This window comes from Esox lucius, chromosome 17, assembly GCF_011004845.1.
Source record: "Esox lucius isolate fEsoLuc1 chromosome 17, fEsoLuc1.pri, whole genome shotgun sequence".
Lineage (NCBI taxonomy): Eukaryota > Metazoa > Chordata > Actinopteri > Esociformes > Esocidae > Esox > Esox lucius.
In genome coordinates this window covers 44,618,917-44,644,693 of record NC_047585.1, presented here as the reverse complement: position 1 = coordinate 44,644,693, position 25,777 = coordinate 44,618,917, and the positions used below count along the sequence as shown (strand labels likewise).

Here is a 25,777-nt window from a genome sequence, read left to right as displayed (position 1 = left end):
TGTTCAGGTTTCCAGTTTGGAGCAGATGTTTAGAAGAGACCACAGGATGTTCAGGTTTCCAGTTTGGAACAGATGTTTAGAAGAGACCACAGGATGTTCAGGTTCCCAGTTTGGAGCAGATGTTTGGAAGAGACCACAGGATGTTCAGGTTTCCAGTTTGGAGCAGATGTTTGTAGGAAACCACAGGATGTTCAGGTTTCCAGTTTGGAGCAGATGTTTAGAAGAGACCACAGGATGTTCAGGTTTCCAGTTTGGAGCAGATGTTTAGAAGAGACCACAGGATGTTCAGGTTTCCAGTTTGGAGCAGATGTTTGGAAGAGAACACAGGATGTTCAGGTTTCCTGTTTGGAGCAGATGTTTAGAAGAGACCCCATAGGAAAATCATCTGGCTTCAGGCTCTGCCTACCTGCCCTGCCACTCGTCCGCCAGCCACGCCCCATGCAGAATACTGTACATCCCCTCCTCCTCCCCCGCCTCACCCCTCCTCACCGGCTGTCTGTCTCGGCAGCTCTACAGCCATGCCCCAGTCTGAGTAATCAGGAATGGCAGATGATTACAGCCCCGTTGATTACATGCAGTAGAGGTTCCCATCAGACAGACCCGTTAATCACACTGACCCGTGGCCTGTCTGTGTGCCTAGAAACATTCCAATCTGTTACTGCATCCTGAGACCCGGAAGTCGTTGTTTCCCCGTAAGGACGGTGGCTTTAGGTGTTTCAGTTCCAGGGAATCCATGTGACCTGCCGCTCCTGCTGGTCCCAGATTTGATAGCCTGTTGAATCCACACCCTGATGACTCCCCTGGAAGCACAGACTTACAGCCATTCGTGAGATCTTCTGTCGTCATATCAGTGGTTCCATTGACATTTCAGCAGTCTCGGGTGTGTTTTCATTGTGATGTCAGCAGCCTCAGGTGTGTGTTCTTATGGTTGCTGTCAGCGAGGCCATCAGGATTAGATACTAACAGATCTGAATCAGGTGTGTCTCTTCAGGTAGAATTTCCATTTAACGGGACCCTCCCAAGCCTGCTGGGGCTTGTTGCAATGAAACAAAGTCGTAAAGACAAATGATACCTTGTGAAATTAGGAAGAACGGTAAATAAAATGTCATTAAAAGACATAAGAAAAAAAGTTGAATGTTGTGAGCCTAGGTTGACACCCGTGTAGGAATCAAATGAACCATAGACTGAATGACTCCAGGGGATCAAATGGCTGATTCAGAGGAATCACAGACCAAGTGACTCCAGGGGATCAAATGGCTGATTCAGAGGAATCACAGGCCGAGTGACTCCAGGGGATCAAATGGCTGATTCAGAGGAATCACAGACCGAGTGACTCCAGGGGATCAAATGGCTGATTCAGAGGAATCACAGACCGAGTGACTCCAGGGGATCAAATGGCTGATTCAGAGGAATCACAGACCGAGTGACTCCAGGGGATCAAATGGCTGATTCAGAGGAATCACAGACCGAGTGACTCCAGGGGATCAAATGGCTGATTCAGAGGAATCACAGACCGAGTGACTCCAGGGGATCAAATGGCTGATTCAGAGGAATCACAGACCGAGTGACTCCAGGGGATCAAATGGCTGATTCAGAGGAATCACAGACCGAGTGACTCCAGGGGATCAAATGGCTGATTCAGAGGAATCACAGACCGAGTGACTCCAGGGGATCAAATGGCTGATTCAGAGGAATCACAGACCGAGTGACTCCAGGGGATCAAATGGCTGATTCAGAGGAATCACAGACCGAGTGACTCCAGGGGATCAAATGGCTGATTCAGAGGAATCACAGACCGAGTGACTCCAGGGGATCAAATGGCTGATTCAGAGGAATCACAGACCGAGTGACTCCAGGGGATCAAATGGCTGATTCAGAGGAATCACAGACCGAGTGACTCCAGGGGATCAAATGGCTGATTCAGAGGAATCACAGACCGAGTGACTCCAGGGGATCAAATGGCTGATTCAGAGGAATCACAGACCGAGTGACTCCAGGGGATCAAATGGCTGATTCAGAGGAATCACAGACCGAGTGACTCCAGGGGATCAAATGGCTGATTCAGAGGAATCACAGACCGAGTGACTCCAGGGGATCAAATGGCTGATTCAGAGGAATCACAGACCGAGTGACTCCAGGGGATCAAATGGCTGATTCAGAGGAATCGCTGGCTGATCCTCTGTCCTCCAGGACCCTCTCTCTCCATATCACTGTTTCTCCTTCCAGAGCCAAACTTAAGTCAGTTTATTTTAATATTTGCCTCTAAAGCCATAAGGAGATCATAAATATTTCATTATCCTTGGTCAGTTGGCTCCCTGATGAATGCCACCCACATGGGTGCTGCCTGTGGCTCTCTGGAGGAGTTTCTGTCTGTCAGTGTGGAGGGGCGGGGCTGAGAGAGAGAGGGCGAGGGGGGGGTTGAGAGGGGGAGGCTGAGAGAGAGACAGGGAGTGAGAGAGGAGAGGCTGAGAGGGGAGAAAGCGGCAGAGGCTTGGTGGGGGTGACGGACAAGAGAGCAGGCGAATGAGAGATGGATGCGTGGCTGACATGCTCAGTAGGGGTCCTGTGGTCTGCCAGTGGGGGTCACAGGAAGAGCTGGGATTGGCTGAGGGCCGGAATAGGTGTTCCTGGGTAACTCTTCATGGCTGTGTGTGTGTCATTGTGTGTGTGTCTGTGTGTGTGTCTGTGTGTGTGCGCGTGTGTGTGTGTGTGTGTGTTTGTTTGTGCCCTGTAAACCATCTACCTGATCAATTATATACCTGCTTGAGAGCTAAGTGGTATTAACTGCTTCCACTCTTTAATGCACACCCTGTTCTGTTAGATTGATCCGTCATTGACCTCTACCTGGTTATGACATCCACTGCCCTGCAATCAGATGTCATGGTTTGACACATTATGGATAAACATTTAGATGTTTTTATTTTTTATTAACCCTTACCTTACCCTAACCTTAGCTTAACCCTTGTGGGGATCTCCCAAAAAACCTTCGGAGGAAACTGTTTTTCACATTTTACTTTGAGTGCCCTTACTTTGAGGCATGTGTACATAGACTGGGATTATATACACGCCCAAATGAGTAAACAGTGTTCTGTAAGCCTTTCAAGTGAGGCGAGTATCTGTGTCCACGGAGAAAATACAACTTTCAGAACATGTGGAGAAAGGCTATTTTAAGCTTAGAGGTTTGGTTTAATGAAAAAGTTGGGGTCAGGTGTTTGGTTTTAAATGGGAAAATTAGATTTTGAGGAGGAAGTGTGTTTTGAGTCCCGATGAAAATAGCAAAACATAAGAATGTGTGTTTGTAGGCCCCCCTCTCAATCCCTTCTTTCTGTATTAATGCAGACTAGTCATCAGTGAAGCAAAATGTGTACCATATTTATTACAACAACAAAAACTGACACAACTGTCTGGAAATGAATTAAACGAAACTACTGAAACAAAACTATTGAAACAAACTACCACAAAAAAACGACGGAAAACTTACAACTGGAACTAAACTACTGTCCTGTGAGTGACTTCTCTTCCAGCCTCAGGGAGGTGGGGAACTCTTCTTAACTCCAAACATCCAACCCTAATTATAACGTTTACCTAAAACCAAAATCCTAAGCTAAAAATGCCTTTTTCTTCATTGGAACTGGTTGAAATATCTTCACAAGGTCAACATTTTCTTGTTTTATTATCCATGTGGACACATATACACAAACAAACGCACTTACACACACAAGCACGCCTCACTTAAGAAGCTGTTATAGATCGCTGTTTACCAAGAGAGGTTTATTTAGGGTTGGACCGCCTAAGAATGTGTGTGTGTGTGTGTGTGTTTTGTTAAAACTATACTAGACAAGTTTGACTCCTGACAAGCTTTTCTGTTACTTCATAGTAGATACATTTTGAGTGAGAAGAACTTGGGGAGAGGAGAAGGTTTAGTTGAGACATCTTATCCTTTAGTCCTACACAAATCAAATCGAACTGTGTGAAAATGTGTAAGACTTCATACACAAAATATTGTTACTTAACAGGAAAAAGAGTCATAAAAAAATATGTTGATTTATTTAATATTTACCCAATGAATAACAAATAATGAATTACGGTAGATTACTTTGGTGCTGGCATAAACAAGTCAATATATGGGGATACGAGGTTGTAATGTCTACCCCAGAACCAGCAATGTTGTAATGTCTACCCCAGAACCAGCAATGTTGTAATGTCTACCCCAGAACCAGCAATGTGGTAATGTCTACCCCAGAACCAGCTATGTTGTAATGTCTACCCCAGAACCAGCTATGTTGTAATGTCTACCCCAGAACCAGCAATGTTGTAATGTCTACCCCAGAACCAGCAATGTTGTAATGTCTACCACAGAACCAGTAATGTTGTAATGTCTACCCCAGAACCAGCAATGTTGTAATGTCTACCACAGAACCAGCTATGTTGTAATGTCTACCACAGAACCAGCTATGTTGTAATGTCTACCACAGAACCAGCTATGTTGTAATGTCTACCCCAGAACCAGCAATGTTGTAATGTCTACCCCAGAACCAGCAATGTTGTAATGTCTACCCCAGAACCAGCAATGTTGTAATGTCTACCACAGAACTGTATATATGGCTTATATGTTGTATGAAAGTGTCTTTTTGTAAAATGGCTTGTGTTGTGTTATGCAATGTATGTGTTGTAAATGTGTCATTTTGAAAGGCCTCATGCACTTCCTTCCTTGGCTGCAGTTCGCTAGGCTTATGCCGTTAATTCAGCTGCATTCTGCTTTGAGAATTACAACAGTATCGTTATGAAGCTTGTGTACTAATTCATAGATCAAACATCCCATCCAATTCGCAACAGAGAGAACCCGATCCCGTCAGTCTGGGATAGTGAAGCATCGGGCGGTTTTGTCAAGGTGATGAAGTTCACCAACATGTCCTGACATTTCATGCAAACAGGAAACATGGTGCTTTTTGCAAGTCTTCATTTTTTTAAAGGGTTTTCTAGGGTTTAGGTCCAGGGTTCGGTTTAGGCATAGAAGTTAGGTTAGTGGTGTATAGGTTAGGGTAAGGATTAGGTGTAGAGATTTGGGAAGTTTTATTTTCTGAACAGTAATGTGTATGTATGTCTAACCCTGGCTGTGTTTTTCTCCAGTACATTAAGATCCCAGCTCACTGTCCTGATTCCCCTGCTGCTCTGCGGGTCTTCTCCTTCTACCTGTCCAGCGACAGTAAGGATCAGCCCCAGGCCAGTCTGCACTGTGTCCATCAGCATGTGTCCAGGTAAGACAATTACAAAAGAATCCAGCATTAAATGAGTTAGGGTTAAAGGAGTCAGGGTTAAAGGTGTCATGGTTAATGAGTCAGGGTTTAATGAATCGGGGTTACAGGTGTCATGGTTACAGGAAACTGGGTTTAAGGAGACTGGGTTTAAGGAGTCGGGGGTAAAGGAGTCGGGGGTCAAGGAGTCGGGGGTCAAGGAGTCGGGGGTCAAGGAGTCGGGGGTCAAGGAGTCGGGGGTCAAGGAGTGGGGGGTAAAGGAGTGGGGGGTAAAGGAGTGGGGGGTAAAGGAGTCGGGGGGTAAAGGAGTGGGGGGCAAAGGAGTGGGGGGTAAAGGAGTCGGGGGTAAAGGAGTGGGGGGTAAAGGAGTCGGGGGTAAAGGAGTCGGGGGTAAAGGAGTCGGGGGTAAAGGAGTCGGGGGTAAAGGAGTGGGGGGTAAAGGAGTCGGAGGTAAAGGAGTCGGGGTTTAAGGAGACAGGGGTAAAGGAGACAGGGGTAAAGGAGACAGGGGTAAAGGAGACAGGGGTTTACTCTGAGACGAGAGAGAGAAAAATAGAGAGGAGCAGACTGTTGTTTTAGTATTTCCTGTTGGTTCATCCAAGTATGTAGTTTGTGGGTTTGTATTGGTGTTGCTGTATACAGTGGAGAGAACAAGTATTTGATACACTGCCGATTTTGCAGGTTTTCCTTCTTACAAAGCATGTAAAGGTCTGTAATTTTTATCATAGGTACACTTCAACTGTGAGTGACGGAATCCAGAAAATCACATTGTATGATTTTTAAATAATTAATTTGCATTTTATTGCATGACATAAGGATTTGATCACCTACCAACTAGTAAGAATTCTGGCTCTCACAGACCTGTTAGTTTTTCTTTAAGAAGCCCTCCTGTTCTCCACTCATTACCTGTATTAACTGCACCTGTTTGAACTTGTTACCTGTATAAAAGACACCTGTCTGTCACGGCTTCGGGGTGTGGGAACAAGGAGGAGCAGGAGAAGGCGTGGTAGAAGGATATTTAATGGTATCCAGGAGAGATATACAATATATATGGTACGAAGCGTCGCACAGCTCTTTGACACTGTCGGAGACAATCACACACAAAGACAGGGGGAGCAGAGGGAACATATATACCGGGGGGAAACAGCGATGATGAGGAACAGGTGCACTAAACGGGACACAGGTGAAATGTATGATGAGACGGTGGTGTCAGAAAGCCGGTGACGTCGACCGCTGGGGCCCGCCCACTGCAGGGGGAGGTGAACCAGCAGAGGTCGCAGTTGTCACAGTACCCCCCCCCTGACGCGCGGCCCCAGCCGCGCGACGACGCCGGCCTCGGGGCCGACCCGGGGGGCGCGGAGCAGGGCGGTCCGGCCGACGCCGATGGAAGTCGCGGACAAGGACGGGAGCCAGGACGTCCTTCACCGGAACCCAGCTCCGCTCCTCCGGGCCGTACCCCTCCCACTCCACGAGGTACTGGAGGCCCCCCGTCCGGCGCCTCGAGTCAATGATGGAGCGGACAGAGTACGCCGGGGCCCCCTCGATGTCCAGAGGGGGAGGGGGCACCTCCCGCACCTCACACCCCTGGAGGGGACCATCCACCACCGGCCTGAGGAGAGACACATGAAACGAGGGGTTAATACGGTAGTCGGGGGGAAGGCGTAACCGATATGTTACCTCGTTGACTCTCCTCAGGACTTTAAAAGGCCCCACAAACCGCGGGGCCAGCTTCCGGCAGGGCAGGCGGAGGGGCAGGTCCCTGGACGAGAGCCAGACCCGGTCGCCCGGCCGATACACCGGGGCCTCCCCGCGGTGGCGGTCTGCATTGGTCTTTTGACGGCGGACAGCGAGCCGGAGGCGGGATTGTACTGCCTCCCATGTGCCCGCTGCCCGCCGGAACCAGTCGTCCACCGCAGGGGTACCGGTCTGGCTCGGCGTCCACGGCGCCAGGACCGGCTGGTAGCCCAGGACACACTGGAAAGGCGTCACGCCCGTGGAGGAGTGGTGCAGAGAATTCAGTGCGTATTCTGCCCACGGCAGAAACTCTGCCCACTCCCCCGGCCGGTCCTGGCAGTAGGACCGGAGGAACCTACCCACTTCTTGATTGACCCGTTCCACCTGCCCGTTGGACTGGGGATGGTAGCCCGAGGTCAGGCTGACCGAGATCCCCAGGTGCTGCATAAATGCCTTCCACACCCTAGACGTGAATTGGGGACCCCGGTCAGACACGATGTCCTCGGGCACCCCATAGTGCCGGAAGACGTGTGTGAACAGGGCCTCCGCGGTCTGTAGGGCAGTAGGAAGGCCGGGCAGAGGCAAGAGGCGGCAGGACTTCGAAAACCGATCCACAACGACCAGGATGGTGGTATGGCCCTGGGAAGGGGGGAGATCTGTCAAGAAATCAACAGAAATGTGGGACCATGGCCGTTGTGGAATGGGCAAGGGGTGCAACTTGCCCACAGGTAGGTGCCGGGGTGCCTTACTCTGGGCACACACCGAGCAGGAAGAGACGTATACCCTGACGTCCTTAGCTAAAGTGGGCCACCAGTACTTACCGGCCAGGGCGCGCACTGTTGGCCCGATGCCAGGATGACCGGAGGAGGGAGATGTATGCGCCCAGTAGATGAGGCGGTCGCGGACAGACGCCGGCACATACGTACGGCCCTCAGGGCATGTGGGCGGAGAGGGCTCGTCGCGCTGCGCTCCGGCGATGTCCGCGTCCAGTTCCCATACCACCGGTGCCACAATGCATGACTCCGGGAGCACGGGAGCATCATCCACTGGCCTCTCCTCCGTGTCATGCTGGCGGGACAGCGCGTCAGCCCCGACGTTCTTACTCCCCGGCCTGTAGGTGAGAGTAAACACAAACCGGGTGAAGAACATAGCCCACCTTGCCTGGCGAGGGGTCAGCCTCCTCGCTGCCCGCATGTACTCCAGGTTCCGGTGGTCAGTCCAGACGAGGAAAGGGTGTTTAGCCCCCTCTAACCAGTGCCTCCACGCCGACAGAGCTCGAACCACGGCCAGCAGCTCACGATCACCAATGTCGTAGTTCCGCTCCGCCGCACTGAGCTTCTGGGAGAAGAAGGCACAGGGACGGAGCGTGTTACGACACCCCGTCCGTTGGGAGAGGATGGCACCGAGCCCACAATCGGACGCGTCCACCTCCACGATGAACTGGAGCGACGGGTCGGGATGGGCCAGGACCGGAGCGGTGGTGAAACGATGTTTCAGTTCCACAAACGCCCGCTCCGCGTCCACGGTCCACCGCAACCGGGTCGCCCCCCCTTTCAGAAGGGAGGTGATCGGAGCCGCTACCTGGCTAAAGCCCCGGATAAACCTCCTATAGTAATTGGAGAAGCCTAAGAAACGTTGCACGTCCTTAACCGTGGTTGGGGTCGGCCAATTACGCACGGCGTCAATGTGAGGCTCCTCCATAGCCACACCTGTGCTGGAAAAGCGATAACCCAGGAAGGACACAGACGACTGGAAAAACAGACACTTCTCGGCTTTCACGTACAGGTCATGCTCCAGCAGTCGAGCCAGCACTCTGCGCACTAACGAGACATGTTTGGCGCGGGTGGCAGTGAATATCAAGATGTCATCAATATACACTACCACTCCTTCGCACAACAAGTCTCGGAATACGTCGTTGACGAAGGACTGGAAGACTGAAGGAGCATTCATCAACCCGTACGGCATCACTAAATACTCGTAATGGCCAGACGTGGTACTAAAAGCGGTTTTCCATTCGTCTCCTTCCCGGATACGCACCAGGTTATAGGCACTCCTGAGGTCTAATTTAGTGAAAAAGCGGGCCCCGTGCATCCTCTCCACCTCCGCAGAGATCAAAGGGAGAGGGTAGCGGAACGGAATGGTGATCTTGTTCAGCGCCCGGTAATCGATGCACGGGCGCAAACCACCGTCCTTCTTTTTCACAAAAAAGAAACTCGAGGAGACCTGTGACTTGGAGGGCCTGATGTAGCCCTGTTCCAACGCTTCCGCAACGTAGGCGTTCATAGTCTCCGTTTCGGTGCGGGACAGTGGATACACGTGACCCTTCGGGAGTGCGGCTCCGTCAACGAGGTCTATCGCACAATCCCCCAGCCGGTGTGGTGGCAACACAGCAGCCTTGGCTTTGGAGAAAACCGTAGCCAAGTCCCTGTATTCGGGGGGAATGGGCACGGCGGGCGCACTGTCTGGACTTTCCACCGAGGTCGAGCCAACGGAAACACCCAAACACCTACCCTGGCACTTCCGCGACCACCCCGACAGACGTCGACTAGACCAGGAGATGAAGGGGTCGTGTAGGGACAACCAGGGGAAACCTAAAACGACTGGGAACGTGGGAGAGTCGATGATGTGGAATGTAATGGTTTCGCTGTGTCGGCTGTCGGTAATCAGGAGGAGGGGAACAGTGCAACTCGTGACCAGACCGGACCCTAGTGGCCGGCTGTCTAAAGCTCTCACGGGCAGGGGGGTGTCGAGGTCCTGGAGGGGTATGTGCGACCGTAGGGCAAAAGACCTATCCATGAAATTCCCGGCTGCGCCTGAGTCTACCAGCGCCTTACACCGGGCAAGCAGCGGAAATCCGGGGAACCTAACAGGGACAGTGCACATAGAGAGGGAAGAGGTTAGTGGTGAATGTGCATGTGCTACCTGGGGTGATGCGGAAGTGCCCTGCCTGTCGCCTCTTGACTCAGGGAGGGAGGTGCGGCGTGGTGCAGTATTACGGCCTCGTTGCCCCCTGGAGGCATTCCGCACCTGCCCTCCCCGACGTCTGCCCGGCAGTGCAGCCGCCCCCAATTCCACGGGGACGGCGGTGACGGGTTGGCAGGGTGGAACGGGCGGGCCTCTACCGGGACGTCCTCGGGCAGCTAGCAGGTTGTCGAGACGGATGGAGATGTCCGCCAGTTGGTCAAAGGAGAGGGACACGTCTCGACAAGCCAGCTCCCTCCGGACGTCCTCGCGTAGGCTACACCGGTAGTGGTCGATCAGAGCCCGCTCGTTCCACCCCGATCCCGCTGCCAGGGTCCGGAACTCCAGAGCGAACTCCTGCGCCGATCTCGTCTCCTGCCGTAGGTGGAACAGTCGTTCACCCGCCTCTCTCCCTTCGTGCGGATGGTCAAACACGACTCGGAAGCGGCGGGTGAACTCAGCGTAGCTGCCCTGGGTGGGCTGCTCGAAGTTCCAAACGGCGGTGGCCCACTCCAGGGCTCTCCCGGACAGGCAGGAGACGAGTGAAGAGATCTTCTGGGCTTCGGTCGGCGCAGGATACAATGCCTGGAGCGCGATGTCCAGTTGCAGCAGGAAACCCTGGCAGCGGTCCGCCGCCCCGTCGTAGGCCCTGGGTAGCGGAATGGCCATCGCTCCCGTGTTGGGCGGCGTGGCTTGGGGAGGCGTAGAGACGGCCGGTGCTGCGGGGTTCCGCTGGCTCAGCTCTAAGCGCTGCACCGCTTTCAGTACGCTGTCCATTGCAGCGCCTAGGCTGGCCAGCATTGTTGAGTGTACTTGAACTGCCTCCGCAACACCGACCTCGCCTGTGGCTCCTTCAGGCTCCATATCCTTGTTGTAGTATTGGTGTGTGATTCTGTCACGGCTTCGGGGTGTGGGAACAAGGAGGAGCAGGAGAAGGCGTGGTAGAAGGATATTTAATGGTATCCAGGAGAGATATACAATATATATGGTACGAAGCGTCGCACAGCTCTTTGACACTGTCGGAGACAATCACACACAAAGACAGGGGGAGCAGAGGGAACATATATACCGGGGGGAAACAGCGATGATGAGGAACAGGTGCACTAAACGGGACACAGGTGAAATGTATGATGAGACGGTGGTGTCAGAAAGCCGGTGACGTCGACCGCTGGGGCCCGCCCACTGCAGGGGGAGGTGAACCAGCAGAGGTCGCAGTTGTCACACTGTCCACACACTCAATCAAACAGACTCCAACCTCTCCACAATGGCCAAGACCAGAGAGCTGTGTAAGGACATCAGGGATAAAATGGTAGACCTGCACAAGGCTGGGATGGGCTGCAGGACAATAAGCAAGCAGCTTAGTGAGAAGCCATCAACTGTTGGCGCAATTATAAGAAAATGGAAGGAGTTCAAGATGACGGTCAATCTCCCTCGGTCTGGGACTCCATGCAAGATCTCACCTCGTGGGGCATCAATGATAATGAGCAAAGTGAGGGATCAGCCCAGAACTACACGGCAGGACCTGGTCAAAGACCTGAAGAGAGCTGGGACCACAGTCTCAAAGAAAACCATTTGTAACACACTACGCCATCATGGATTAAAATCCTGCAGCGCACGCAAGGTCCCCCTGCTCAAGCCAGCGCATGTCCAGGCCCATCTCAAGTTTGCCACCGACCATCTGGATGATCCAGAGGAGGAATGGGAGAAGGTAATGTGGTCTGATGAGACAAAAATAGAGCTTTTTGGTCTAAACTCCACTCGCCGTGTTTGGAGGAAGAAGAAGGATGAGTACAACCCCAAGAACATGAACCCAACCGTGAAGCATGGAGGTGGAAACATCATTCTTTGGGGACGCTTTTCTGCAAAGGGGACAGGATGACTGCACCGTATTGAGGGGAGGATGGATGGGGCCATGTATCATGAGATCTTGGCCAACAACCTCCTTCCCTCAGTAAGAGCATTGAAGATGCTGGGTCTTCCAGCATGACAACGACCCGAAACACACAGCCAGGGCAACTGAGGAGTGGCTCCGTAAGAAGCATCTCAAGGTCCTGGAGTGGCCTAGCCAGTCTCCAGACCTGAACCCAATAGAACATCTTTGGAGGGAGCTGAAAGTCCGTATTGCCCGGCGACAGCCCCAAAACCTGAAGGATCTGGAGAAGGTCTGTATGAAGGAGTGGGCCAATATCCCTGCTGCAATGTGTGCAAACCTGGTCAAGAACTACAGGAAACATATGATCTCTGTAATTGCAAACAAAGGTTTCTGTACCAAATATTAAGTTCTGCTTTTCTGATGTATCAAATACTTATGTCATGCAATAAAATGCAAATTAATTACTTAAAAATCATACAATGTGATTTTCTGGATTTAGATTCCGTCACTCACAGTTGAAGAGTACCTATGATAAAAATTACAGACTTCTACATGCTTTGTAAGTGGGAAAACCTGCAAAATCGGCAGTGTATCAAAGTGTATCAAATACTTGTTCTCCCCACTGTATGTGAGATAGAATTTAGTAGATGGGACTTCCAGATGGTGGTAAGGTTACTATATCGCAGTATAGATGTGTCTCTGTGGCCATGGAATCAAATCCTAGTTGTGGCATATGGACAGAGTTGGGGAGTAATGCTTTAGAAGTAATCCGTTACATGTAACATATTCCAAAAAAACAAGTAACTGTAATATGTTACGTTACCAGCTAAAATATTGTAATCGGATTACAGATACTTTTGAAACAATTTATGAATACCTGGATTTCTTCAATAGAAAAAAACAGGTGCTAAAAATTACTGGGATGTTGCACGTTTGGATTTTTTTATTTATTGTTTTAAAAACATATATTTTTTTAACTCAAATAACTTTTGTGTGTGATCATCAAGCGTGCAACTGTGAGTGCGCATAACCATATTAGTGACTGATGAAGGGCTGGTTTATTTTTCTCCGGTTTTGGCTGGAAAAACAGGGTATGTCTACGATAATATTAGTCGACCAATATAATTTAGTGATCTACTATCGATGCGTCTTTCTCAGAACAATGATAGGTAATACCAGATTCTACTTTTTAGAATGGCGCTGCTTTCAAAATAAAACATGGAATTTATTACGATATTTGAAAAGAAAAGGTGTGTCGCCAAGGATGATGATTTGCATTTGATGCAGCCACCTTAACTCCATACAGGTTGGCCGTATGAATATGCTTGCTTTGGATCTCAGAAAAGTGTGTTCATTGGTTATCATTGGCTGCTGGAAAGTGCAGGTGTGAATCACAGTTTATTTCTGTAATTTACGTTTTGCAAATCGAAAAGCACAAAATGTCAATACCCTTTTTGAGAAATTGCCATTTATTTTTCAACAATGTTTTGAATCAATAAAAAACACTAATTACACATCCTTAGATTTTGGGTTATGTTCAGATAAAAATTCAGATTCTGGAAGATCGAGGTTTATTGGATTTATTGTAATGACTGAATATCTGACAAGACCTTTAGTGTGTAATGTAGAGATGTAGTCCAATCATATTGAAGTATAAAGCAATATTTTAGAAACTCTTTCCAAAGGCACTGTATACAACCCATAAGGTAAAATGCTAATTCTGTTTTTGGCCAGCTATGTAAACTCAAACGTTGATTGATCCCGCAAAGTGTTCAATTGGTTATATTCCTATTTGTCTTATCTGATACATTACTGATTACATTACTGAGTTTGAGTAATCCAAATGTTATGTTACTGATTACAAATGTGGACAAGTAACTTGTAACTGTAACGGATTACAAAAGTAACCCACCCAACCCTGCATACGGACAATTCCCAGAGGCTGTTAAAATAGTCTCAGTGTCCTCCAGGGTTAGTGCGTATGGTGTCAGTCGTCCTTGTCTCCCTGCTCTAGCCACTTTGTGTGATCAGTCAAAAACCTGAAGCTCAGTCATGGCTGTTGGTTGGTGAATGTGTTCTCCTATACAAGCACATATTAGCGAGTTGTTCAAACAGTTTGATAACAAGCAGATCGGCTTGGCCCGATGGACTTCAGAAGACATAAACCCTTATTTGAATCCAAACTGGCATAAAAAAAAAAACGTATACCGAATATGTATTTAGAAGACGGTATATAAACAATATTATGTTTCCTGTCCGTCGTTCCGTCTTACCTCTGCTGCCTTCCCCAGTTCAGGGCAGGAGGTGCTGGCCGACCAGGGCAGCATCCAGGATAAGGTCACGGTGTGCGCTACAGAGGAGTCCTACCAGACGACCAGAGAGAGGTTGTCTCAAGTGGAGAAGGACACCTGGAGCCGTGCAGCCATCCAGATCAAACCAGGGGAGACACAAAAAGGTCAGGCAGTTGTATGCCTCTTAATGTTGTTTTCAAAGTTGTTTTTAATGTTCTAATCATTTCTATTATTGCTGTTGATGTTGTTGTTCGTGCTATGATCCTTGTTGTTATTGTTGTCAATGTTGTTAGTGTTTTTAATATTGTTGTTGCTGTTGTCAATGTTGTTGTTAACGTTATAATTATTGTTGTTATTGTTGTTGTTTTTGTTGTTAATGTTATTAATAGTGTTGTTATTGTTGTTGATGTTTTTGTTGATATTTTTTTCCTTTTACCTGAGGAGAGTTAAAAAATTAATGAATGTACTTTGAACTTGATTTGACTTGCATTGTATTGTTGCTGTCTTTCTCAGTGTGTTCCCTCTGCCCTGTTCTCTCCAGCTGTAGATGCGGCATGGTGTTTCTTAGCTTATTGCTGTAGCTCCCTGATGGGTTAGGAGCTGTGAAATAGTTCAGGCTGATTTTAGGCTTCGCGTTGTGAAACATCCATCATGACAGATGTGCCCATGGGGGGATGTAATTGCATCACACTGTGGGCCGTTCCAAATGGCAGCCTATTCCCTCCATAGTGCAGTATGTTTGACCGAGCCATCAGAAAGGCCTTTAGCCTGAAGAGGAGGAGAGATGTCTGTCTTTAACACAGTTACCTCAGACATGTGGAGACACGGAGGCCTCTCTACAGCCCCCCTTTCCATTTCATAACCCTACACACACCGAGTGCTGCCAAACACTGAGTGCTGCCAAACACCGAATGCTGCCAAACACCGAGTGCTGCACTGACAAAGGAGGCATTGTGATCTTCGTTCAGACAGACTCGGCCAATAGCAGGGCTCTGGGATCAGATTCACCAGCCAACATATAGTTGCTGCGGATTCAGAGAAAAGCTTTTAGCATCCAATAATAACTTGGGTCTCTTTCTGTTTCCAGGTAAATGTGTAAAGCTCCAAAGGAAGCCGTCCACCGTGTCTGCCCCCGACAGCCTCCAGAAGCAACTGTCTCCCAGCGGCCCCAGGAGGAGCAGTGCCCCGGTTCCTGGGCTGACCAGTGCTGCCCCGAGGCCCCAGCAAACCCCCGGCTGCCCCCTGAGAGAGGCCCCCCTGAAGGAGAGGATCATCCACCTACTGGCCCTGAAGTCCTACAGTAAGCCGGAACTCCTCCTCTGGCTGGATAAGGAGAGAGCCAGTCCCAAGGACAAGGGCGAGCTGGGCTCCGTGCTGGAGGAGGTGGGTGCACGAACACACCATCACTTCAAAGGATTTCTCTGCCTCATTTCTATCCTCGTATTTAAAGGACAGTGTGTTTTACAAGTAGGGAACTGTAATTACCATATGGAAACGGGGCTGGTGCAGGAGCCCCAGGGCCCCTGGAATGATATGTGCTTGGGTCCCCTCACTTATAGACACTGATGTTATTACGGTCAATGAGCAATGCCAAGCAATGGGCCCTGTGAATCATGTCCACCACTCCCAGCGTTATATACGGCCCTGCATGGAAATTGGTTGTGTGTAGGGCAAACCACCAAATTATGACGTGTGATGTTGCCCATTAGTGAGGATTTAGACCCCATATCCATGATAAAGAACTGGGTCAGATCTGAAAACCTTATGAACTGTAAAATATTCTAAATATTGTGGCAGATCGTGACTATTGGACCCTCAGTAGCGCAAAAAGATTTGACGTCATACATAGAGAACTCAGATGCCTGCGTGTTCAGAGCATAAACTTTCTTTTGCAGACCTACTGTATGTAGGACAAGCAGTTCTTTGATGACAGTGTCAAATGGTCCTGAGCCACGCCTCGACTGTGGCTCACAGAAGCAGCAAACGTACACAACGGTTGCAAATATTGATAGCAGGAACCATATTAGAAGACAACACACCTGTGTCATTTCAAATAAACATTTACCAAAACAAACAGTTACTCAAATAGTGGCGGAATAAATTCAACCATACAACTACTCACATTGTTTAGGGACAGTATACGCTGTCAGAGAGAATTATTTTCCACAGAATTCATGTACCCAGTAATTCCAAATGCAATGTCATCACCTTTGCTTTTACCACACAACCAAGGATCTAAAGTTGAAATAATATTTTAAATATTGTATTTAAAATTATACGAACAAGATAGCAACAAAAAGCAAGATGTAGATGAAAACAAAAAGTCCACTCACCATTATGATTATCATTTAAAAACGAGGTCCGTTCTCCTGTCCTTCTTTATGAGATGGATAATGGCAGGTTCATGTTGCTTGTCTATTGATTTTAAATCCCAAAAAAGTTGCTGACAGTCGGGCCATCGGCATCTTTACGTACTCTCACTGCAAAAAGCTAGCCAGCTAGCTAGGCTCAAGCGTGAGAAAACAAGAAAAGGCTCGCTATTCGCTCTGAATTAGTGGCTTGTGATTGGTTGATTCTACTGTCATCCCAAAAGGCTAGTGCCTTCTATTCAAAGCATGATGGCCTAGCCAATGAGCATTGAGGCCAGCTAGATTATTTCTACCAAGAGATTACCAAACAAAAATTCAGATAGGATATTTTTTTCCCTTGGATATTAACCCTTCTGTAGGGTTAACCCATTCAATAGGAAGAGCATCACAATTATGACAAAAAAAGATTAAATCAATGAAAACATAATTCAAATTATAATATATACACTCACCTAAAGGATTATTAGGAACACCTGTTCAATTTCTCATTAATGCAATTATCTAATCAACCAATCACATGGCATTTGCATCAATGCATTTAGGGGTGTGGTCCTGGTCAAGACAATCTCCTCAACTCCAAACTGAATGTCAGAATGGGAAAGAAAGGTGATTTAAGCAATTTTGAGCGTGGCATGGTTGTTGGTGCCAGATGGGCCGGTCTGAGTATTTCACAATCTGCTCAGTTACTGGGATTTTCACGCACAACCATTTCTAGGGTTTACAAAGAATGGTGTGAAAAGGGAAAAACATCCAGTATGCAGAAGTCCTGTGGGCGAAAATGCCTTGTTAATGCTAGAGGTCAGAGGAGAATGGGCCGACTGATTCAAGCTGATAGAAGAGCAACTTTGACTGAAATAATCCCTAGTTACAACCGAAGTATGCAGCAAAGCATTTGTGAAGCCACAACATGCACAGCCTTGAGGCGGATGAGCTACAACAGCAGAAGACCCCACCGGGTACCACTAATCTCCACTACAAATAGGAAAAAGAGGCTACAATTTGCACGAGCTCACCAAAATTGGACAGTTGAAGACTGGAAGAATGTTGCCTGGTCTGATGAGTCTCGATTTCTGTTGAGACATTCAGATGGTAGAGTCAGAATTTGGCGTAAACAGAATGAGAACATGGATCCATCATGCCTTGTTACCACTGTGCAGGCTGGTGGTGTAATGATGTGGGGGATGTTTTCTTGGCACACTTTAGGCCCCTTAGTGCCAATTGGGCATGGTTTAAATGCCACGGCCTACCTGAGCATTGTTTCTGACCATGTCCATCCCTTTATGACCACCATGTACCCATCCTCTGATGGCTACTTCCAGCAGGATAATGCACCATGTCACAAAGCTAGAATCATTTCAAATTGGTTTGTTGAACATGACAATGAGTTCACTGTACTGAAATGGCCCCCACAGTCACCAGATCTCAACCCAATAGATCATCTTTGGGATGTGGTGGAATGGGAGCTTCGTGCCCTGGATGTGCATCCCACAAATCAACTGCAAGATGCTATCCTATAAATATGGGCCAACATTTCTAAAGAATGCTTTCAGCACCTTGTTGAATCAATGCCATGTAGAATTAAGGCAGTTCTGAAGGCGAAAGGGGGTCAAACACAGTATTAGTATGGTGTTCCTAATAATCCTTTAGGTGAGTGTATGTAGAGATTTGTATCCATCCTTCTCTCTGAGGGCATCAAGGGCCCTGACGGTTCCCAAATGCTAAATATAATTTGGCTGTTTGGTGGGTGGCTTCAGCAAAAATGTTGTTGAATATGTTTTATGATCTAAAATACTTTTTTTGAGGGAGAAGAAGAGAGGAGAACAGAGGAGAAAATATGAGGGTGAAGATGAGGAGAGGAGAGGTGGGTGAAGATGAGGAGAGGAAAATGGAGGTGGGGAGAGGAGGGTCGATTTGGATCACAGGAGAGTGGAGTTGGAGAAGAGGGTGGAGTTGGAGAAGAGGGTGGAGTTGGAGAGAAGAGGGTGGAGTTGGAGAGAAGAGGGTGGAGTTGGAGAGAAGAGGGTGGAGTTGGAGAGAAGAGGGTGGAGTTGGAGAGAAGAGGGTGGAGTTGGAGAGAAGAAGGTGGAGTTGGAGAGAGGAGGGTGGAGTTGGAGAGAGGAGGGTGGAGTTGGAGAGAGGAGGGTGGAGTTAGGAAGAGGAGGGTGGAGTTAGGAAGAGGAGGGAGGTGGAGAGAGGAGGGTGGAGGTTGGGAAAGGAGAGTGAAGGAGGGAAATGGAGTGGAGGGTGGAGTTGGGAATAGCAGGGTGGAGGTTTGAGAAAGGAGAGGGAAGGAGGGGAGGGTGGAGTTGATGAGGCGAGGATGAGACTGGGTTGGCTGCCTGGAGAAAGATGGTAACTAGAATATTTTGAATTGAAGCAGTTCAGAAAGAGAGGAAGGAAGGAAGCTTTTCAGTAGAGTTTGTAAAATGTAATGGATGTAAAGTTAGCCATGTAATGGTTCGAGTGCTGTTCAGAGGACATGGGGAGGTTCAGATGTTTTAGGGAGGACAACATTATGACAATCCGTAAATAATTCAGTATTGTGGCCAATTACGCTGATTTTTTGCATGCTGGTGTATTTCATTATTCATCAGCAGAATTAATACTAATCTTTGATCTGATTATCAAAGCTGAGAAGAGTTCAGTACTCTGCTGCTGTATACAGAAATAGTTATGCATAACCTAGAAGAAAACTGAACAAGACCTGCAGTAATTTGACAATGTTTACATATTTTATTACAGGATAAAAGTAAATGCTGGCCTTGTGGAAGAATAAAAAAAATTTCCCTTCAGGCTGCTTTTTGCCTGTTTGTCACACAGCCTTGAGGAGGATTGTACCTGAAGGCCAACATTATTCTGGCTGTACAGGTGGTTAACCTGAGCCTTACAGACAACATAACAACTTAATGTGTTTTTACCATTGTAGGTGGCTAAATTAAACCCTAAAGACAGCCGCTACCTGCTGAAGGAGGATTTCTACCGCGTGGTCCAGAGAGACTGGCCAGGCTACAGTGACGATGAGAGACAGACGATGAACAGGCTGCTGGCTAGGTAGGACTGACTCAAACAAGGGAAACCAATTCAGCTTCTTATTATCAATATGGGCATAAACATTACAAAAAGTAAAATTACATTTAAAAAAGAATTCACTCATAAGAACGCACAACAATTTGTGGTTTGTTGAGGAAGAGAAATAGCTTCTATCTATTTGATTTATATTCAGATATGAGCCAGCAATGGGCCATTGTTATCAAGGACTCACAACCAGGGACGTCTCTAGAAATTCATGGATGGGGGCTAAGTCTAGGTTTTTGGGGTATGGGCATACTCCCCTAAACATATTTTCATCATGCTTTTTGAGAGTAACTACATGTGTAAAATGTATTTTTGTATGTAAAGTTATTCTTGGTTTGGCTAAAGGTACACCTGTATCATAGTTTGTGTTAGACACTGATCTGATTACTTAAATTCTATCCAAGTGAAGAAATTAAAGTCCACTCCATCCAACATCAACAAAAGTCACATAAACAGCCAAAATACCTTGTCAACTAGACCTATATGCTAGTTTATAGTAAGTGAATATCTACATACATATTCTGTTTCTTAACAGGATTTCTCTGAATCATTTGAAACCAGATTTAGTCATTAGCCTATTCATCTCGGAATGAAATCGTATTTTTTTTTAATCATAATTCAAAAACTGTTTCTAAACAATTTCCATACATGACATTTTTAAGATCTCACTTTTTTTTTTACCTCCATACATTTCTGTAAGAAATGGTAGTGGGCTAGCTGAAAGGCTATATTGATTAGCAAAATGTACCGTTGCTTTCCAGTGCATTTACATTTTGAACTTGAAAGGATTTACTTCTCGGACCACTAGAAACTGCGGATAATGGGGGTGGCCGATGGTAAGGAAGATGTTAGCCACTATTTACATAAGAGAGGGCACTTCAGATGGGCGAGTTACGTTCAAAGTATCACTCTCTTCTATATTCTATAAAATTTTTATACAATTTGTAAGAAGTTTAAGATGGGATGGAAATCATTGAGAAAATATATTAACTGATATATTGACTTATTTAGGGGGGGGCTAATTAATAATTTAGGCCTAGTGACATCCATGCTCCCAACCAACAGTTATCTTAATTATACATGTTTATTATCTGTGTCTTAAAAGACAGTTTATTGCTACCCACATATTTTGTAGCAGAGAATTTGCTCAACTTGGGCTTTGTTGAAGGGTGTCATGCAAGTCTTTAGAATAAATATAGCAAAAATAACTTCAGATAAATGACCTGCTGGGCTGAAAGGGTACCAGAATAAACCACTGCGTCCTCATAGAGATGAAAATCACAATTACTTTTCAGGGAGACTGGCGAACGTTCTTTGTTAGGCTAAGTAGTAAATAGTTGGGGTCCTAAGATAGAACCTTGAGGAACCCCTTTTGCTGATGGCAAGAATATATATATATATATATATATATATATATATATTACTTTAAGTCTTAACATGCAGGCATTTCTTGAAGCAGCTGTGAGCTTCTTGATTTAGTGTGACAGAGTAAGAGTCTGCAGTATCCAGTGTTTAACACAGCGCTGAGGATCAGGGCCGCCAACCTCCGTTTAACCCCAAGCCCTCATCTCAGTATGATCCCCAGGTATTCTGGCAGTCAGAGAATTAGGCTAGCGACCAAAATGTTGCTGATTTGAATTCCTGAGAAAACAAGTGAAATGCCCCGAGGAGGGTACCGTGATTGCTTCTGTAAGTCACTCTGAATAAGATGTCTTCAATGTAATTGTAAAAATAAAAAAAATGTTTTGTGTAAGACATGTTTGTACTAGAACCATCTGCTGCAGGGCAAATACAACAGATCCTTAGTCAGTCTTTTGGCATGAGAAGAGGTGTACCCCGTTATAGACATGCTGGCTCTTGCATAGGCAACATGCCCTTAACACACCTGAAACCCAGAGTGAATGGTGGATGGGTGAATCCCCTCAGAAGTGTTGTTAGATGGCACTTACCCAAAAGCCCAGTTGAAACATGGGGGGTGGGGGGCTCTATCTCTGGTTGTTCTGGGGGATTTCTTCAAACAGCAACTGCAAAGAGATTACGATTAAAGTGGCCATCAAAAGTATTCACCCCCCTTTCCACATTTTATCTTTGGATTTAATAATTTTTTGCCACTGATCAACACAAACAAGTCCCTGATGTCAAATGAAAAATCGACACAATTTTCTGAATTAATAAAAAATATAAAACAAATTTTTTTTGCACATTTAACTTTGACATTATGGACTTATGTTGTGGGAATCAGTGGCAAAAACAATGTCTCCATAATGGCATTTAGTTTTTTTACTACTAGGTTGCTCTCCATTTTCTCTTCTCCAACTCTCTCCCCCATCCCTTTGTCTCTCCCCATCTCCCCCATCCCCCTGTCTCCCACCTTCTCTCCCCGTCTCTCTGTTTCCTCCATCTCCCAACTGTCTCCCACATTTCTCCCCATCTCCCCCATCCCCCTGTCTCCCACCTTCTCTCCCCTGTCTCTCTGTTTCCTCCATCTCCCCACTGTCTCCCACATCTCTCCCCATCTCCCCCATCCCCGTCTCCCCCGTCCCCCCCCCCCGGCTCCTCCACCATGGGATTGTTTTAATTGTTCTACCATGGTAAATGTCTGTGAGGGATATTTCTTTGCGTTGACCAAATCTATTGTCTGTAATTTCTCATTTTCTGTCTTCTAGAAAGTTACTGCAGCATCACAGCAGCCAATCACAGAGACTCAGCCTTCAGAGCAGCCTTTCATTCCACAAGCTCTCAAATGATTCTCCAGTGGACCCCAACCCATTCAGAACCATGCCTCTGGTAACATATAGCCCAGTCAGAACCATGCCTCTGGTAACATATAGCCCAGTCCGAACCATGCCTCTGGTAACATGTAGCCCATTCAGAACCATGCCTCTGGTAACATATAGCCCATTCAGAACCATGCATCTGGTAACATGTAGCCCAGTCAGAACCATGCCTCTGGTAATATATAGCCCAGTCAAAACAATGCCTCTGGTAACATATAGCCCAGTCAGAACCATGCCTCTGGTAACATATAGCCCAGTCAGAACCATGCCTCTGGTAACATATAGCCCAGTCAGAACCATGCCTCTGGTAACATGTAGCCCAGTCAGAACCATGTCTCTGGTAACATGTAGCCCAGTCAGAACCATGTCTCTGGTAACATGTAGCCCAGTCAGAACCATGCCTCTGGTAACATGTAGCCCATTCAGAACCATGCCTCTGGTAACATATAGCCCATTCAGAACCATGCCTCTGGTAACATATAGCCCATTCAGAACCATGTCTCTGGTAACATATAACCCAGTCAAAACAATGCCTCTGTCAGGACCATTCCTCAGGATAAGTACTTCATGAAATAATTTAGTTTGTACAAAATCTAAATCATTTTCATAGCAACATGAACTTTTGGCTTCCTCCTCCTTCAGAAACGTCCGGTGCTTCCTGACCCCTCTGATGACCACTCTCAGAAGAGACAGAGACTTCTGGACCAGAGGTTACCACCTACAAATGCTGGACAGATGCATCGGAAATCATCCTCGTCTCTCAACTCTGGTTTACACTCACAGACTAGTACCAGTACCCATGTTCTGCAGAGTCAGGATGGGTTCCCTCTTTTACACAAACTTAAGAGTCTCTCGAGTCTTCATGGATTGGAGCAAGTAGAACCTGACCTGAAACCGTCCAGCCCAGACCCGCCTCGGACAGACTCCGACTCCACTGTTTGTCAGCCACAGCAGATCACCAATAGCCAGCAAAGGAAGAAGAAGAACAAGAAGCACAAAGAGAAGGAGAGGGAGAGAGTGAAAGATTGCCAGACTAGTGAAGAAGAGAGGGAGAGAGTGAAAGACTTCCAAGGAAGTGAGGCGATGGATACCTGTCCTGACGTCAAGAACCACTCTGGCAAACTCGCTAGTAAGAAACGAATAGCCTTCCCTTCCTCTTGTCCAGTTATACTGTTCTCCTGTAATATCATACTCTGAATAGTATCTTCAGTGTTCTTAGATGTTGAAACTGCAGTAGCCCCTTTAAGTTCTTTGAAAACCCCTTGAAAAGGCTTTTCAGGATATTTTTCTTTCAGGGGAAGTAAAAAAAATAATCCTCAGAATGTTTCCTCAAGGGTAGGTCTAAGTAGGTCTGTGTGTCATGACACTTCATAGGTCTGTGTGTTTTGACAATACGTAGGTCTGTGTGTTTTGACACTATACAGGTCTGTGTGTTATGACACTATACAGGTCTGTGTGTTATGACACTATACCGGTTTGTGTGTTATGACACTATGCAGGTCTGTGTGTAATGACACTACACAGGTCTGTGTGTAATGACACTACACAGGTCTGTGTGTTATGACAATACATAGGTCTGTGTGTTATAAAACTATACAGGTTTGTGTGTTATGACACTATGCAGGTCTGTGTGTTATGACACTATGTACAGTGGGGAGAACAAGTATTTGATACACTGCCGATTTAGCAGGTTTTCCCACTTACAAAGCATGTAGAAGTCTGTAATTTTTATCATATGTGCTCTTCAACTGTGAGTGACGGAATCTAAAACAAAAATCCCAAAAATCACATTGTATGCTGTACAGGTGGTGTATTGCATGACATAAGTATTTGATACATCACAAAAGCAGAACTTAATATTTGGTACAGAAACCTTTGTTTGCAATTACAGAGATCATACGTTTCCTGTAGTTCTTGAACAGGTTTGCACACACTGCCACAGGGATTTTGGCCCACTCCTCCATACAGACCTTCTCCAGATCCGTCAGGTTTTGGGGCTGTCGCCGGGCAATACGGACTTTCAGCTCCCTCCAAAGATTTTCTATTGGGTTCAGGTCTGGAGACTGGTTAGGCCACTCCAGGACCTTGAGATGCTTCTTACGGAGCCACTCCTTAGTTGCCCTGGCTGTGTGTTTCGGGTCGTTGTCATGCTGGAAGACCCAGCCATGACCCATCTTCAATGCTCTTACTGAGGGAAGGAGGTAGTTGGCCCCATCCATCCTCCCCTCAATACGGTACAGTCGTCCTGTCCCCTTTGCAGAAAAGCATCCCCAAAGAATGATGTTTCCACCTCCATGCTTCACGTTTGGGATGGTGTTCTTGGTGTTCATGGCGAATGGAGTTTAGACCAAAAAGCTCTATTTTTGTATCATCAGACCTCATGACCTTCTCCCATTCCTCCTCTGGATCATCCAGATGGTCATTGGCAAACTTCAGACGGACCTGGACATGCGCTGGCTTGAGCAGGGGGACCTTACGTGGGCTGCAGGATTTTAATCCATGACGGCATAGTGTGTTACTAATGGTTTTCTTTGAGACTGTGGTCCCATTTCTCTTCAGGTCATTGACCAGGTCCTGCCGTGTAGTTCTGGGCTGATCCCTCACCTTCCTCATGATCATTGGTGCCCCACGAGGTGAGATCTTGCATGGATCCCTAGACCGAGGGAGATTGACCGTCATCTTGAACTCCTTCCATTTTCTTATAATTGCGCCAACAGTTGTTGCCTTCTCACCAAGCTGCTTGCTTTTTGTCCTCTAGCCCATCCCAGCCTTTTGCAGGTCTACAATTTTATCCCTGATGTCCTTACACAGCTCTCTGGTCTTGGCCATTGTGGAGAGGTTGGAGTCTGTTTGATTGAGTGTGTGGACAGGGGTCTTTTATACAGGTAACAAGTTCAAACAGGTGCAGTTAATACAGGTAATGAGTGGAGAACAGGAGGGCTTCTTAAAGAAAAACTAACAGGTCTGTGAGAGCCGGAATTCTTACTGGTTGGTAGGTGATCAAATACTTATATCATGCAATAAAATGCTAATTAATTATTTAAAAATCATACAATATGATTTTCTGGATTTTTGTTTTAGATTGCGTCTCTCACAGTTTTAGTGTACCTATGATAAAAATTACAGACCTCTACATGCTTTGTAAGTAGGAATACCTGCAAAATCGTCAGTGTATCAAATACTTGTTCTCCCCACTGTAGGTCTGTGTTTTAGACACTACAGCTCCTGCAAAAATTAACAGACCACTACACCTTTTTCTTTCCTTTCCAAAAAAGTCGAAAAGAATGGTTTTGAGTGAGAAACAGATGGGTTAAAATTAAGAGACCACTGCAAATTTAACGCTTCTGTTCCTCACTCAAAACTTTCCCTTTCAACTTTTTTGGAAAGGAAAGAAAAAGGCGATGTGGTTTCTTAATTTTTTTCGGAGCTGTATGTAGGTCTG

At 46.8% G+C, this 25,777-nt stretch overlaps 1 protein-coding gene across 2 annotated transcripts in view; it reads left to right on the top strand.

Moving 5' to 3' along the window:
- LOC105016653 (RNA polymerase II elongation factor ELL2) overlaps positions 1–25,777 on the top strand; it is a 41,353-nt gene that overhangs the window by 5,442 nt on the left and 10,134 nt on the right. The window contains exons 3-9 of one of the 2 annotated variants that reach the window (XM_029114322.2): positions 4,809–4,891; positions 5,131–5,258; positions 14,115–14,278; positions 15,202–15,497; positions 19,410–19,534; positions 22,225–22,345; positions 22,978–23,464. In XM_029114322.2, coding sequence (XP_028970155.2) covers positions 4,809–4,891; positions 5,131–5,258; positions 14,115–14,278; positions 15,202–15,497; positions 19,410–19,534; positions 22,225–22,345; positions 22,978–23,464 — 1,404 coding nt within the window. The remainder of the gene's footprint in view (positions 1–4,808; positions 4,892–5,130; positions 5,259–14,114; positions 14,279–15,201; positions 15,498–19,409; positions 19,535–22,224; positions 22,346–22,977; positions 23,465–25,777) is intronic. The other variant, XM_010880634.5, reaches the window with a different exon arrangement.